The 13,407-nt window shown below is 37.2% G+C and overlaps 6 protein-coding genes across 6 annotated transcripts; all 6 read left to right on the top strand.

Moving 5' to 3' along the window:
- Window positions 1-9: 9 nt before the first annotated feature.
- LOC138365341 (phospholipid scramblase-like) lies at window positions 10-2,562 on the top strand. Its single transcript, XM_069325640.1, has 3 exons — window positions 10-24; window positions 1,585-1,992; window positions 2,215-2,562. The coding sequence occupies exons 1-3, from the start codon at window positions 10-12 to the stop codon at window positions 2,560-2,562; spliced, it is 771 nt and encodes a 256-aa protein (XP_069181741.1).
- Window positions 2,563-3,920: 1,358 nt separating this feature from the next.
- Window positions 3,921-4,559, top strand: LOC138365340 (phospholipid scramblase-like). The gene has a single exon (XM_069325639.1). The coding sequence runs from the start codon at window positions 3,921-3,923 to the stop codon at window positions 4,557-4,559; it is 639 nt and encodes a 212-aa protein (XP_069181740.1).
- On the top strand, window positions 4,556-6,208 carry LOC138365339 (phospholipid scramblase-like). Its single transcript, XM_069325638.1, has 2 exons — window positions 4,556-4,671; window positions 5,779-6,208. Exons 1-2 carry the CDS (start codon window positions 4,556-4,558, stop codon window positions 6,206-6,208), a joined length of 546 nt encoding a protein of 181 aa, XP_069181739.1.
- Window positions 6,209-6,270: 62 nt separating this feature from the next.
- On the top strand, window positions 6,271-8,142 carry LOC123760183 (homeobox protein 2-like). Its single transcript, XM_069325637.1, has 4 exons — window positions 6,271-6,408; window positions 6,587-7,187; window positions 7,284-7,626; window positions 7,668-8,142. The coding sequence occupies exons 1-4, from the start codon at window positions 6,271-6,273 to the stop codon at window positions 8,140-8,142; spliced, it is 1,557 nt and encodes a 518-aa protein (XP_069181738.1).
- Window positions 8,143-8,204: 62 nt separating this feature from the next.
- LOC138365338 (protein PFC0760c-like) lies at window positions 8,205-11,471 on the top strand. The gene is made up of 6 exons (XM_069325635.1): window positions 8,205-8,342; window positions 8,521-9,111; window positions 9,199-9,540; window positions 9,633-9,975; window positions 10,097-10,995; window positions 11,058-11,471. The coding sequence occupies exons 1-6, from the start codon at window positions 8,205-8,207 to the stop codon at window positions 11,469-11,471; spliced, it is 2,727 nt and encodes a 908-aa protein (XP_069181736.1).
- Window positions 11,472-11,533: 62 nt separating this feature from the next.
- On the top strand, window positions 11,534-13,405 carry LOC138365337 (homeobox protein 2-like). The gene is made up of 4 exons (XM_069325634.1): window positions 11,534-11,671; window positions 11,850-12,450; window positions 12,547-12,889; window positions 12,931-13,405. Exons 1-4 carry the CDS (start codon window positions 11,534-11,536, stop codon window positions 13,403-13,405), a joined length of 1,557 nt encoding a protein of 518 aa, XP_069181735.1.
- Window positions 13,406-13,407: the final 2 nt, after the last annotated feature.

The raw sequence follows: 13,407 nt of genomic DNA, 5'->3' as shown, positions 1-13,407 counted from the left end.
AGTGTAGGAATGGTATTCGGAATAGTAGGGGACAAGAGCTAAGGCAGGAGTAGGTAAGTACACATGCTGGAATATTCTCTCTCTCTCCCCCCCCCCCCCCGCTTCCTCTCTCTCTCCTTCTTCATCTCCCTCTTCTTATCCCTCCCTGTCTCCGTCTCTCTCCCTCCCTCCCTCCCTCTGTCTGTCTCTGTCTGTCTCTCTCTCTCTCTCTCTCTCTCTCTCTCTCTCTCTCTCTCTCTCTCTCTCTCTCTCTCTCTCTCTCTCTCTCTCTCTCTCTCTTTCTGCAGGCGATGATTCACAATAACGTGGCTAAAGTATGTTGACCAGACCACACACTAGAAGGTGAAGGGACGACGACGTTTCGGTCCGTCCTGAGGACCGAAACGTCGTCGTCCCTTCACCTTCTAGTGTGTGGTCTGGTCAACACTCTCTCTCTCTCTCAAACCCCCTCTCACTCTCTCTCACACACACACACTCTAAAATAGCTAGAAATTGTTTACAACTTACCTGCAGTGTTTTAGTGACTCACTGAGGCAGTCACAGGTAAGTGGTGAGTAACCCTGGAAACACAAACCGAAACTGTCTCTATTTTCCGCTTGTTACAACTTGTAATAAAGTTGTTACATCTTGGCTTAACGTGTTTATGACGTATTAGAACGTTGTTACAACTTGCTATATTGGTTGTTATAAGTGGTTAGGTGTTAAAACTTGTTCGAACGTTGTACCAACGTCGTAGTTTCGGTGTGTGTTTGGCGGGAACTGCCCTTCCCACACGCTGGGTCGTGGCAAGGGCAGACGTTCCTCACCTACAAACAGGTGAGTACAAATAGGGGTGACTACTCACAATTAGAGAAAGACACAAATAGATAAACACGCTGGAATAAATATTCTGAAATTGTTTGGAATTATGGGACCGAAGAGCTAAAGCACTGACATAAATGCTACTACGAGTACACCTATGGACTAGAAATATCATGAGTGACCATAATATCCTTTGGAATAGGTTGATATATCCGGATTTGACTCGAATGGGTGGGAACCCAAGAGCTAAAGCCTTTCAAAACACATATATACCTGCTGTTTGTCAACACAGAACCTACGCTCCCTCAGCCGTGACAACAATGGAACACGTGCGCTACACAAAGGTGTCATTCAACCCGTTTTAAACATCCCGAAACATACCGGCAATGTGGACCAATCAATGGAGACAGAACTGTCATCTTTAATCTGCTAATTGCAGCCTGGGACCGATTTCAAGCCGAACGATCTCCTGGTAAATTGTCTCGCGTCATTAATTAAAGTTAATGTAAATAATTATTCGCTAACTTTAAGTGCAATTATATGTTATAATGTCTAGATAACAACTTAATGCAGTGACGTTGGTGTTTCCTTTCATAAGATAACGTTTCTTGGATATCAGGTCAGTGATAACCCCTCTCGTTGTGTTATATTGTTGACCATGATAATGTCGACCATTGGAATGTTGACCATGAAAATGTTGACCATGATAATGTTGACCATGAGAATGTTCACCATGATAATGTTAACCATGATAATGTTGACCATGATAATGTTGACCATTAGAATGTTGACCATGAAAATGTTGACCATGATAATGTTGACCATGATAATGTTGACCATGATAATGGTGACCATTGGAATGTTGACCATGATAATATTGACCATGATAATGTTGACCATGATAATGGTGACCATGAGAATGTTAACAATAGTAATGTTGAACATGATAATGTTGACCATGATAATATTGACTATAGTAATGTTGACCATAGTAATGTTGACCCTGATAATGTTGACCATGATTATGTTGACCATGAGAATGTTGACCATGAGAATGCTGACCATGAGAATGTTGACCATGAGAACGTTGACCATGAGAATGTTAACCATATTTATCTTGACCATGAGAATGTTGACCATGAGAATGTTGACCATGAGAATGTTGACCATAGCAATGTTGACCATGATAATGTTGACCATGAGAATGTTGACCATAGTAATGTTGACCATGAGAATGTTGACCATGAGAATGTTGACCATGAGAATGTTGACCATAGTAATGTTGACCATGATAATGTTGACCATGAGAATGTTGACCATGAGAATGTTGACCATAGTAATGTTGACCATGAGAATGTTGACCATGAGAATGTTGACCATGAGAATGTTGACCATAGTAATGTTGACCATGAGAATGTTGACCATGAGAATGTTGACCATAGTAATGTTGACCATGATAATGTTGACCATGATAATGTTAACCATAGTAATGTTGACAATGATAATGTTGACCATGATAATGGTGACCATGATAATGTTGACCATAGTAATGTTGACAATGATAATGTTGACCATGATAATGTTGACCATGAGATTGTTAACCCTAGTAATGTTGACCATAATAATGTTGACCATGTGAATGTTAACCATAGTAATGTTAACCATAGTAATATTGACCATAAGAATGTTGACCATGATAATGTTGACCATGATAATGTTGATGTTACGGCTCTATTGGGTCGCAAAGGGGTTCTTCTCTGATGTTATTAGAGTTTGGGTATCCGGCCCCAAGTTAGTAGTGGCTTCCAAGGGATGTGTTCCGTAATGCAAGTTAAATAAAAGGGGAAGGGATACAAATACACTGCTTTTGTATATATGATCACCACCACCATAAATAAATATATAAACTGTCACACGGGGGGGTATAAATACACAATGTACAGAATCGTCTTCCTCTGAAGACACGGGATGCTCCACGGTGCTCACGATGAGTAGCCCTGGTTCTCTTCGTCGTGGCCTTCGATGAATCCTTCTGATTCTTTCGGCGCATCTACCCCGGCCACAGGCCAGCCAAATCACAGTCCCACTGGGTGCACCGTCGTGGAGGCCTTCAACCACAAATCCAGCCTGTAGCTGGCAGGTTCCGATCAGCTCCACTGAGTAGGCCACTCCACGATCGATACTAGGGTTGCGAGCCCTAGGCAGGAGCCTTGTGTGATTCCACAGATCACTCTCCTCACCACAGTGGCTAGTCTCCTCCACCAGCCAGCCCCGGATGCGACGATTCCTCGACTCTGCCACGTCACAGGCAGGCTAACACTCTCAACAGTGTCTGTCCTGGGGTGACTCCCAGCTTCCTCAGAGCAAACTCGTGGAGAGACTATTACTGCCTTGGGTAGACCGATCCATCGTCCAATACAGCAGTCTCAGGTCGACTCTGTAATCAGACACGTCATTAGTACTGACGACACTCTAGGGCACCTCACTCACAGGCTCAGACACAAACGTCTACCTATCCACTCCATAGATGGCGTTGCTGTCTAAGCGCCACCTCACGAGAGGTCAGCAGCAGCTACACTACTAGCTGATCAAGACGGGAAACCAGCCCCTGTGGCCGGTATATCCGTCCTCGCTAGATGGCGTCGTCCATTTGGAGGGGGTTTCGGGAGTTGACCCATAGATGGTGTTGTCGTCACCGCTCCGTGCTCGGACGCTCGGCTCGGGTCCGTAACAGTTGACCATGAGAATGTTAACCATAGTAATGTTAACCACAGTAATGATGACCATGAGAATGTTGACCATTATAATGTTGATAATGATAATGTTGATCATAAGAATAATGTACGGTAATGTTGACCATGACAATGTTGGCCAAAGTAATGTTGACCATGACAATGTTAACCATAGGAATGTTGACCATGACAATGTTAACCATAGTAATGTTGACCATGATAATTTTAACCATTTTAATGTAGACCATGAGAATGTTGACCATGAGAATGTGGGCCATGATAATATTAACCGTGATAATGTTGACCATGAGAATGTGGGCCATGATAATATTAACCGTGATAATGTTGACCATGATAATGTTGATCATAAGTATGTTGACCATAGTAATGTTGACCATAATAAGTGTTGACCATGATAATGTTGACCAGGATTATGTTAACCATGATAATGTTGACCAGGATTATGTTAACCATGAGAATGTTGACCAGGATTATGATAACCATGAGAATGTTGACCACGATAATCTGGACCATAAGAATGTTGACAATGATAATGTTGATAATAAGAATGTTACCGATGACAATGTTGACCATGGTAATTTTGACCATGATAATGTTGACCATGAGAATGTTGACCATGATAATGTTGACCATGAGAATGTTCACCATGATAATATTGATCATGAGAATGTTGACCTTGATAATGTTGACCATAGTAATGTTGACCATGAGAATATTGACCATGATAATGTTGACCATAGTAATGTTGACCATGAGAATGTTAACTGTAGTAATGTTGACCATGAGAATGTTAACCATAAAAATGTTGACCATGATAATGTTGACCGTAGTAATGTTGACCATGATATTGTTGATCATAGTAATGTTGACCATGATATTGTTGACCATGATAATGTTAACCATAGTATTGTTGACCATAGTAATGTTGACCATAGTAATGTTGACCCTGATAATGTTGACCATGTGTTACGAACCCAAGTCCACCGTCAGAACACGGAGCAATGACGTCAACGCCATCTGTGAGTCAGCTCCCGAAACCCCCACGAAATGGACGACGCCATCTAGTGGTGGCAGTAATATACCAGCTCGACATGCTAGATTCTTGTCCTGGTAGCTCGTGAGGTAGCTAGTGCTGACCTCTGGTGAGGCGGCGCACAGAACATCAGCGCCATCTATTGAGCTAGAAGCTGTACGTTTGTGTATAAGCCAGTAGGTGATGTTTCCTAGTGGTCCCATGTAGTGTCCCAGTACTGATGACGTGTGTGCTTTCACAGTGTCAACCTAGGACTGCTGTGATGTACCATGAGTCAGTCTACCCAAGGCAGCCAAGGTCTCTTCACCAGTCTGCTTTGTAGAAGCAGTGAGCCGCCGCCGGACGAGAACTGTAGTGTTCAACTGTCTGCCTGAGGAGTGGCAGTGACGGGATTCGCCGTATCCGGTCTGGCTTGTGGAGGAGACGTCCGATTGTGGTGCCGAATGAGGAGAGTAACCAGCGAGTTACACAGGCTCCTGCCTAGGGCTCGCAAAGCTAGTATTCGTCGAGAAGTGGCCTAACTGCGAGGCTGATTGGTACCTGCCAGCTACAGGCTGGACTGTGGTTGTGGGCCTTCACGACGGGGCACCCAGTGGAATTGTGATTTGGATGCCCTGTGGCCAGGGTAGATTCATCGTGGTTTCCTGGTACCTGCAGACGGTAGTGCCAGGGAATAGGAACCTAGGCTAGACTGCACAGAGTGAGCGTCGCCAAGTGTTCAGCGTCTTCAGAGGGAGACGAAGATATACATTGGGTAGCAATATTTCCCGTTTGTGACTTTTTATTATATATGGTGGTGGGAAAAGAATTTTATATAGAGAAAGTGTTAAACTGGTGTATTTAATGTACCTCACCTGTTTATTTTTCTTGCATTACGGAGCTCACTACTTGAAAGCCTCTACTAACTTGGGGCCGGATACCCAAACTCTAATACCATCAGAGAGGAACCCGGTTGCGTCCCATTAGGGCCGTAACACCATGATTATGTTAACCATGAGAATGTTGACAATGATAATGTGGACCATAAAAATGTTGACCATGATAATTTTGACTATGAAAATGTTGACCCTGATAATGTTGACCATGATTATGTTAACCATGAGAATGTTGACCATGATAATGTTGACCATGGTAATGTTGAGATTGTAATGTTGACCATGAGAATGTTGACTATGATAATGTTGACCATAGAAATAATGACCAAAAGAATATTAACAATTGTAATGTTGACCATTATAATGTTGACCATGATAATATTGACCATAGTAATGTTGGCCATAGTAATGTTGACCCTGATAATGTTGACCATGATTATGTTAAGCATGAGAATGTTGACCATGGTAATGTTGACCATTATTATGTTAACCATGAAAATGTTGACATTGATAATGATGACCATGATAATGTTGACCATGATTATGTTAACCATGAGAATGTTAACTATGAGAATGTTGACCATGATAATGTTGACCATGACTATGTTAACCACGAGAATGTTAACCATAGTAATGTTGACCCTGATAATGTTGACAATGAAAATGTTGACCATGAAAATGTTGACTATGAGAATGTTAACCATAGTAATATTGACCTTGATAATGTTGACCATAATAAGTGTTGACCATGATAATGTTGACCATGATTATGTTGACCATGAAAATGTTAACCATAGTAATATTGACCATGACAATGTTGACCATAATAAGTGTTGACCATGATAATGTTGACCATGATTGTGTTAACCATGCGAATGTTAACCATGAGAATGTTAACCATAGTAACGTTGAGCATGATAATGTTGACCATGAAATAGTAACCATAGTAATGTTGACCATGAGAATGTTAACCATAGTAATGTTGACAATGATAATGTTGAACATGAGAATGTTGACCATAAGAATGTTGACCCTGATAATGTTGACCATGATTATGTTAACCATGAGAATGTTCACCATGATAATATTGACCATGGTAATGTTGACATTATAATGTTGACCAGGAGAATGTTGACCATAATAATGTTGACCATAGAAATAATGACCATAAGAATATTAACAATTGTAATGTTGACCATGATAATGTTGACCATGATAATATTGACCATAGTAATGTTGACCATAGTAATTTTGACCATAATTATGTTAACCATGAGAATGTTGACCATGGTAATGTTGACCATGAGAATGTTAACCATGAGAATGTTGACCATGAGAATGATGACCATGATAATGTTGACCATGATTATGTTAACCATAGTAATGTTGACCATGAGAATGTTAACCATAGTAATGTTGACCATAGTAATGTTGATCATGATAATGTTGACCATGAGAATGTTGACCATGAGAATGTTGACCATGAGAATGTTAACCATGAGAATGTTGACCATGAGAATGTTGACCATGATAATATTAACGATGAGAATGTTGACCATGATAATGTTGACTATAGTAATGTTGTCCATTGTAATGTAGACAACGAGAATGTTGACCATGATAATGTTGACCATGATAATATTGATCGTGAGAATTTTGACCAGAGTAATGTTGACCATGAGAATGTTGACCATAGTAATGTTGACCATGAGAATGTTAACCATAGTAATGTTGACCATGAGAATGTCGACAATGATAATGTTGACCATGAGAATGTTCACAATGATAATGTTGACCATGAGCATGTTGACCATGAGAAAGTTGACCATGAGAATGTTGACCATGAAAATGTTGGCCATGATAATGTTGACTATGAGAATGTTGACCATAGTAATGTTGACCATGATAATGTTTACTATGAGAAAGTTGACCATGATAATGTTGACAATGAAAATGTTGACCATGAAAATGTTGACCATGATAATGTTGACCATGATAATGTTGATCATGAGAATGTTGACCATGAGAATGTTGACCATAGTAATGTTGACCATGAGAATGTTGACCATAATAATAATGACCATGATAACGTTGAAAATGATAATGTTGACCATGATAATGTTGACCATGATAATGTTGACATAGTAATGTTGACCATGAGAATGTTAACCATAATAATGTTGACCATGAGAATTTTGACTATAGTAATGTTGACCATGTTAATGTTGACTATGATAATGTTGACCATAGAAATAATGACCAAAAGAATATTAACAATTGTAATGTTGACCATTATAATGTTGACCATGATAATATTGACCATAGTAATGTTGGCCATAGTAATGTTGACCCTGATAATGTTGACCATGATTATGTTAAGCATGAGAATGTTGACCATGGTAATGTTGACCATTATTATGTTAACCATGAAAATGTTGACATTGATAATGATGACCATGATAATGTTGACCATGATTATGTTAACCATGAGAATGTTAACTATGAGAATGTTGACCATGATAATGTTGACCATGACTATGTTAACCACGAGAATGTTAACCATAGTAATGTTGACCCTGATAATGTTGACAATGAAAATGTTGACCATGAAAATGTTGACTATGAGAATGTTAACCATAGTAATATTGACCTTGATAATGTTGACCATAATAAGTGTTGACCATGATAATGTTGACCATGATTATGTTGACCATGAAAATGTTAACCATAGTAATATTGACCATGACAATGTTGACCATAATAAGTGTTGACCATGATAATGTTGACCATGATTGTGTTAACCATGCGAATGTTAACCATGAGAATGTTAACCATAGTAACGTTGAGCATGATAATGTTGACCATGAAATAGTAACCATAGTAATGTTGACCATGAGAATGTTAACCATAGTAATGTTGACAATGATAATGTTGAACATGAGAATGTTGACCATAAGAATGTTGACCCTGATAATGTTGACCATGATTATGTTAACCATGAGAATGTTCACCATGATAATATTGACCATGGTAATGTTGACATTATAATGTTGACCAGGAGAATGTTGACCATAATAATGTTGACCATAGAAATAATGACCATAAGAATATTAACAATTGTAATGTTGACCATGATAATGTTGACCATGATAATATTGACCATAGTAATGTTGACCATAGTAATTTTGACCATAATTATGTTAACCATGAGAATGTTGACCATGGTAATGTTGACCATGAGAATGTTAACCATGAGAATGTTGACCATGAGAATGATGACCATGATAATGTTGACCATGATTATGTTAACCATAGTAATGTTGACCATGAGAATGTTAACCATAGTAATGTTGACCATAGTAATGTTGATCATGATAATGTTGACCATGAGAATGTTGACCATGAGAATGTTGACCATGAGAATGTTAACCATGAGAATGTTGACCATGAGAATGTTGACCATGATAATATTAACGATGAGAATGTTGACCATGATAATGTTGACTATAGTAATGTTGTCCATTGTAATGTAGACAACGAGAATGTTGACCATGATAATGTTGACCATGATAATATTGATCGTGAGAATTTTGACCAGAGTAATGTTGACCATGAGAATGTTGACCATAGTAATGTTGACCATGAGAATGTTAACCATAGTAATGTTGACCATGAGAATGTCGACAATGATAATGTTGACCATGAGAATGTTCACAATGATAATGTTGACCATGAGCATGTTGACCATGAGAAAGTTGACCATGAGAATGTTGACCATGAAATGGTTGGCCATGATAATGTTGACTATGAGAATGTTGACCATAGTAATGTTGACCATGATAATGTTTACTATGAGAAAGTTGACCATGATAATGTTGACAATGAAAATGTTGACCATGAAAATGTTGACCATGATAATGTTGACCATGATAATGTTGATCATGAGAATGTTGACCATGAGAATGTTGACCATAGTAATGTTGACCATGAGAATGTTGACCATAATAATAATGACCATGATAACGTTGAAAATGATAATGTTGACCATGATAATGTTGACCATGATAATGTTGACATAGTAATGTTGACCATGAGAATGTTAACCATAATAATGTTGACCATGAGAATTTTGACTATTGTAATGTTGACCATGTTAATGTTGACCATGAGAATGTTGACCATAGTAATGTTGACCATGATAATGTTGACCATGATAATGTTGACCATGAGAATGTTTACCATGAAAATGTTGATCATGATAATGTTGACGACAATAATCATGACCATGATAATATTGACCATAGTAATGTTGACCCTGAAAATGTTGACCATGATTATTTTAACAATGAGAATGTTGACCCTGATAATGTTGACCATGATTATGTTAACCATGCGAATGTTAATAATAAGAATAATGACCATGATAATGTGGACCATATAAATGTTGACCATGATAATGTTGACCATGATTATGTTAACCATGAAAATGTTGACCATAATAATGTTGACCATGGTAATGTTTACCATAGTAATCTTGACCATGATAATGTTGACCATGATAATGTTATCCATTTTAATGTTGACCACAGTAATGTTGACCATGATAATATTGACCATGATAATGTTAACCATAGTAATGTTGACCATGAGAATGTTGACCATGAGAATGTGGAACATGATAATATTGACCGTGATAATGTTGACCATAATAAGTGTTGACCATGATAATGGTCATCATGATTATGTTAACCATGAGAATGTTGACCATGATAATGTTGACCATGAGAATATTGACCATTATTATGTAAACAATGAGAATGTTGACCACGATAATGTTGATCATGAGAATGTTACCGATGATAATGTTGACCCTGATAATGTTGACCATGATAATGTTGACCATAAGAATGTTGACCATAATAATGTTGACCATGATAATGTTGACAATGATAATGTTGACAATGAAAATGTTGACCATGAAAGTGTTGACCATGATAATGTTGACAATGAAAATGTTGACCATGAAAGTGTTGACCATGATAATGTTGACCATGATAATGTTGACAATGAAAATGTTGACCATGAAAGTGTTGACCATGATAATGTTGACCATGATAATGTTGACAATGATAATGTTGACAATGAAAATGTTGACCATGAAAGTGTTGACCATGATAATGTTGACCATGATAATGTTGACAATGATAATGTTGATCATGAAAGTGTTGACCATAGTAATGTTGACCATGAGAATGTTAACAATATTTATGTTGACCATGAGAATGTTAACCATGAGAAAGTTGACCATGAGAATGTTGACCATGAAAATGTTGGCCATGATAATGTTAACCATGAGAATGTTGACAATGAGAAAGTTGACCATGAGAATGTTGACCATGAAAATGTTGGCCATGATAATGTTGACTATGAGAATGTTGACCATGATAATGTTGACCATGAGAATGTTGACCATGATTATGTTAACCATGAGAATGTTGACCATGATAATGTTGACCATGGTAATGTTGAGATTGTAATGTTGACCATGAGAATGTTGACTATGATAATGTTGACCATAGAAATAATGACCAAAAGAATATTAACAATTGTAATGTTGACCATTATAATGTTGACCATGATAATATTGACCATAGTAATGTTGGCCATAGTAATGTTGACCCTGATAATGTTGACCATGATTATGTTAAGCATGAGAATGTTGACCATGGTAATGTTGACCATTATTATGTTAACCATGAAAATGTTGACATTGATAATGATGACCATGATAATGTTGACCATGATTATGTTAACCATGAGAATGTTAACTATGAGAATGTTGACCATGATAATGTTGACCATGACTATGTTAACCACGAGAATGTTAACCATAGTAATGTTGACCCTGATAATGTTGACAATGAAAATGTTGACCATGAAAATGTTGACTATGAGAATGTTAACCATAGTAATATTGACCTTGATAATGTTGACCATAATAAGTGTTGACCATGATAATGTTGACCATGATTATGTTGACCATGAAAATGTTAACCATAGTAATATTGACCATGACAATGTTGACCATAATAAGTGTTGACCATGATAATGTTGACCATGATTGTGTTAACCATGCGAATGTTAACCATGAGAATGTTAACCATAGTAACGTTGAGCATGATAATGTTGACCATGAAATAGTAACCATAGTAATGTTGACCATGAGAATGTTAACCATAGTAATGTTGACAATGATAATGTTGAACATGAGAATGTTGACCATAAGAATGTTGACCCTGATAATGTTGACCATGATTATGTTAACCATGAGAATGTTCACCATGATAATATTGACCATGGTAATGTTGACATTATAATGTTGACCAGGAGAATGTTGACCATAATAATGTTGACCATAGAAATAATGACCATAAGAATATTAACAATTGTAATGTTGACCATGATAATGTTGACCATGATAATATTGACCATAGTAATGTTGACCATAGTAATTTTGACCATAATTATGTTAACCATGAGAATGTTGACCATGGTAATGTTGACCATGAGAATGTTAACCATGAGAATGTTGACCATGAGAATGATGACCATGATAATGTTGACCATGATTATGTTAACCATAGTAATGTTGACCATGAGAATGTTAACCATAGTAATGTTGACCATAGTAATGTTGATCATGATAATGTTGACCATGAGAATGTTGACCATGAGAATGTTGACCATGAGAATGTTAACCATGAGAATGTTGACCATGAGAATGTTGACCATGATAATATTAACGATGAGAATGTTGACCATGATAATGTTGACTATAGTAATGTTGTCCATTGTAATGTAGACAACGAGAATGTTGACCATGATAATGTTGACCATGATAATATTGATCGTGAGAATTTTGACCAGAGTAATGTTGACCATGAGAATGTTGACCATAGTAATGTTGACCATGAGAATGTTAACCATAGTAATGTTGACCATGAGAATGTCGACAATGATAATGTTGACCATGAGAATGTTCACAATGATAATGTTGACCATGAGCATGTTGACCATGAGAAAGTTGACCATGAGAATGTTGACCATGAAAATGTTGGCCATGATAATGTTGACTATGAGAATGTTGACCATAGTAATGTTGACCATGATAATGTTTACTATGAGAAAGTTGACCATGATAATGTTGACAATGAAAATGTTGACCATGAAAATGTTGACCATGATAATGTTGACCATGATAATGTTGATCATGAGAATGTTGACCATGAGAATGTTGACCATAGTAATGTTGACCATGAGAATGTTGACCATAATAATAATGACCATGATAACGTTGAAAATGATAATGTTGACCATGATAATGTTGACCATGATAATGTTGACATAGTAATGTTGACCATGAGAATGTTAACCATAATAATGTTGACCATGAGAATTTTGACTATAGTAATGTTGACCATGTTAATGTTGACTATGATAATGTTGACCATAGAAATAATGACCAAAAGAATATTAACAATTGTAATGTTGACCATTATAATGTTGACCATGATAATATTGACCATAGTAATGTTGGCCATAGTAATGTTGACCCTGATAATGTTGACCATGATTATGTTAAGCATGAGAATGTTGACCATGGTAATGTTGACCATTATTATGTTAACCATGAAAATGTTGACATTGATAATGATGACCATGATAATGTTGACCATGATTATGTTAACCATGAGAATGTTAACTATGAGAATGTTGACCATGATAATGTTGACCATGACTATGTTAACCACGAGAATGTTAACCATAGTAATGTTGACCCTGATAATGTTGACAATGAAAATGTTGACCATGAAAATGTTGACTATGAGAATGTTAACCATAGTAATATTGACCTTGATAATGTTGACCATAATAAGTGTTGACC

This window comes from Procambarus clarkii, chromosome 16 (genome assembly GCF_040958095.1).
Source record: "Procambarus clarkii isolate CNS0578487 chromosome 16, FALCON_Pclarkii_2.0, whole genome shotgun sequence".
In the NCBI taxonomy this organism is placed as follows: domain Eukaryota; kingdom Metazoa; phylum Arthropoda; class Malacostraca; order Decapoda; family Cambaridae; genus Procambarus; species Procambarus clarkii.
The sequence above is the reverse complement of the archived record's forward strand: the minus strand, read 5'-3'. Positions and strand labels throughout refer to the sequence as shown.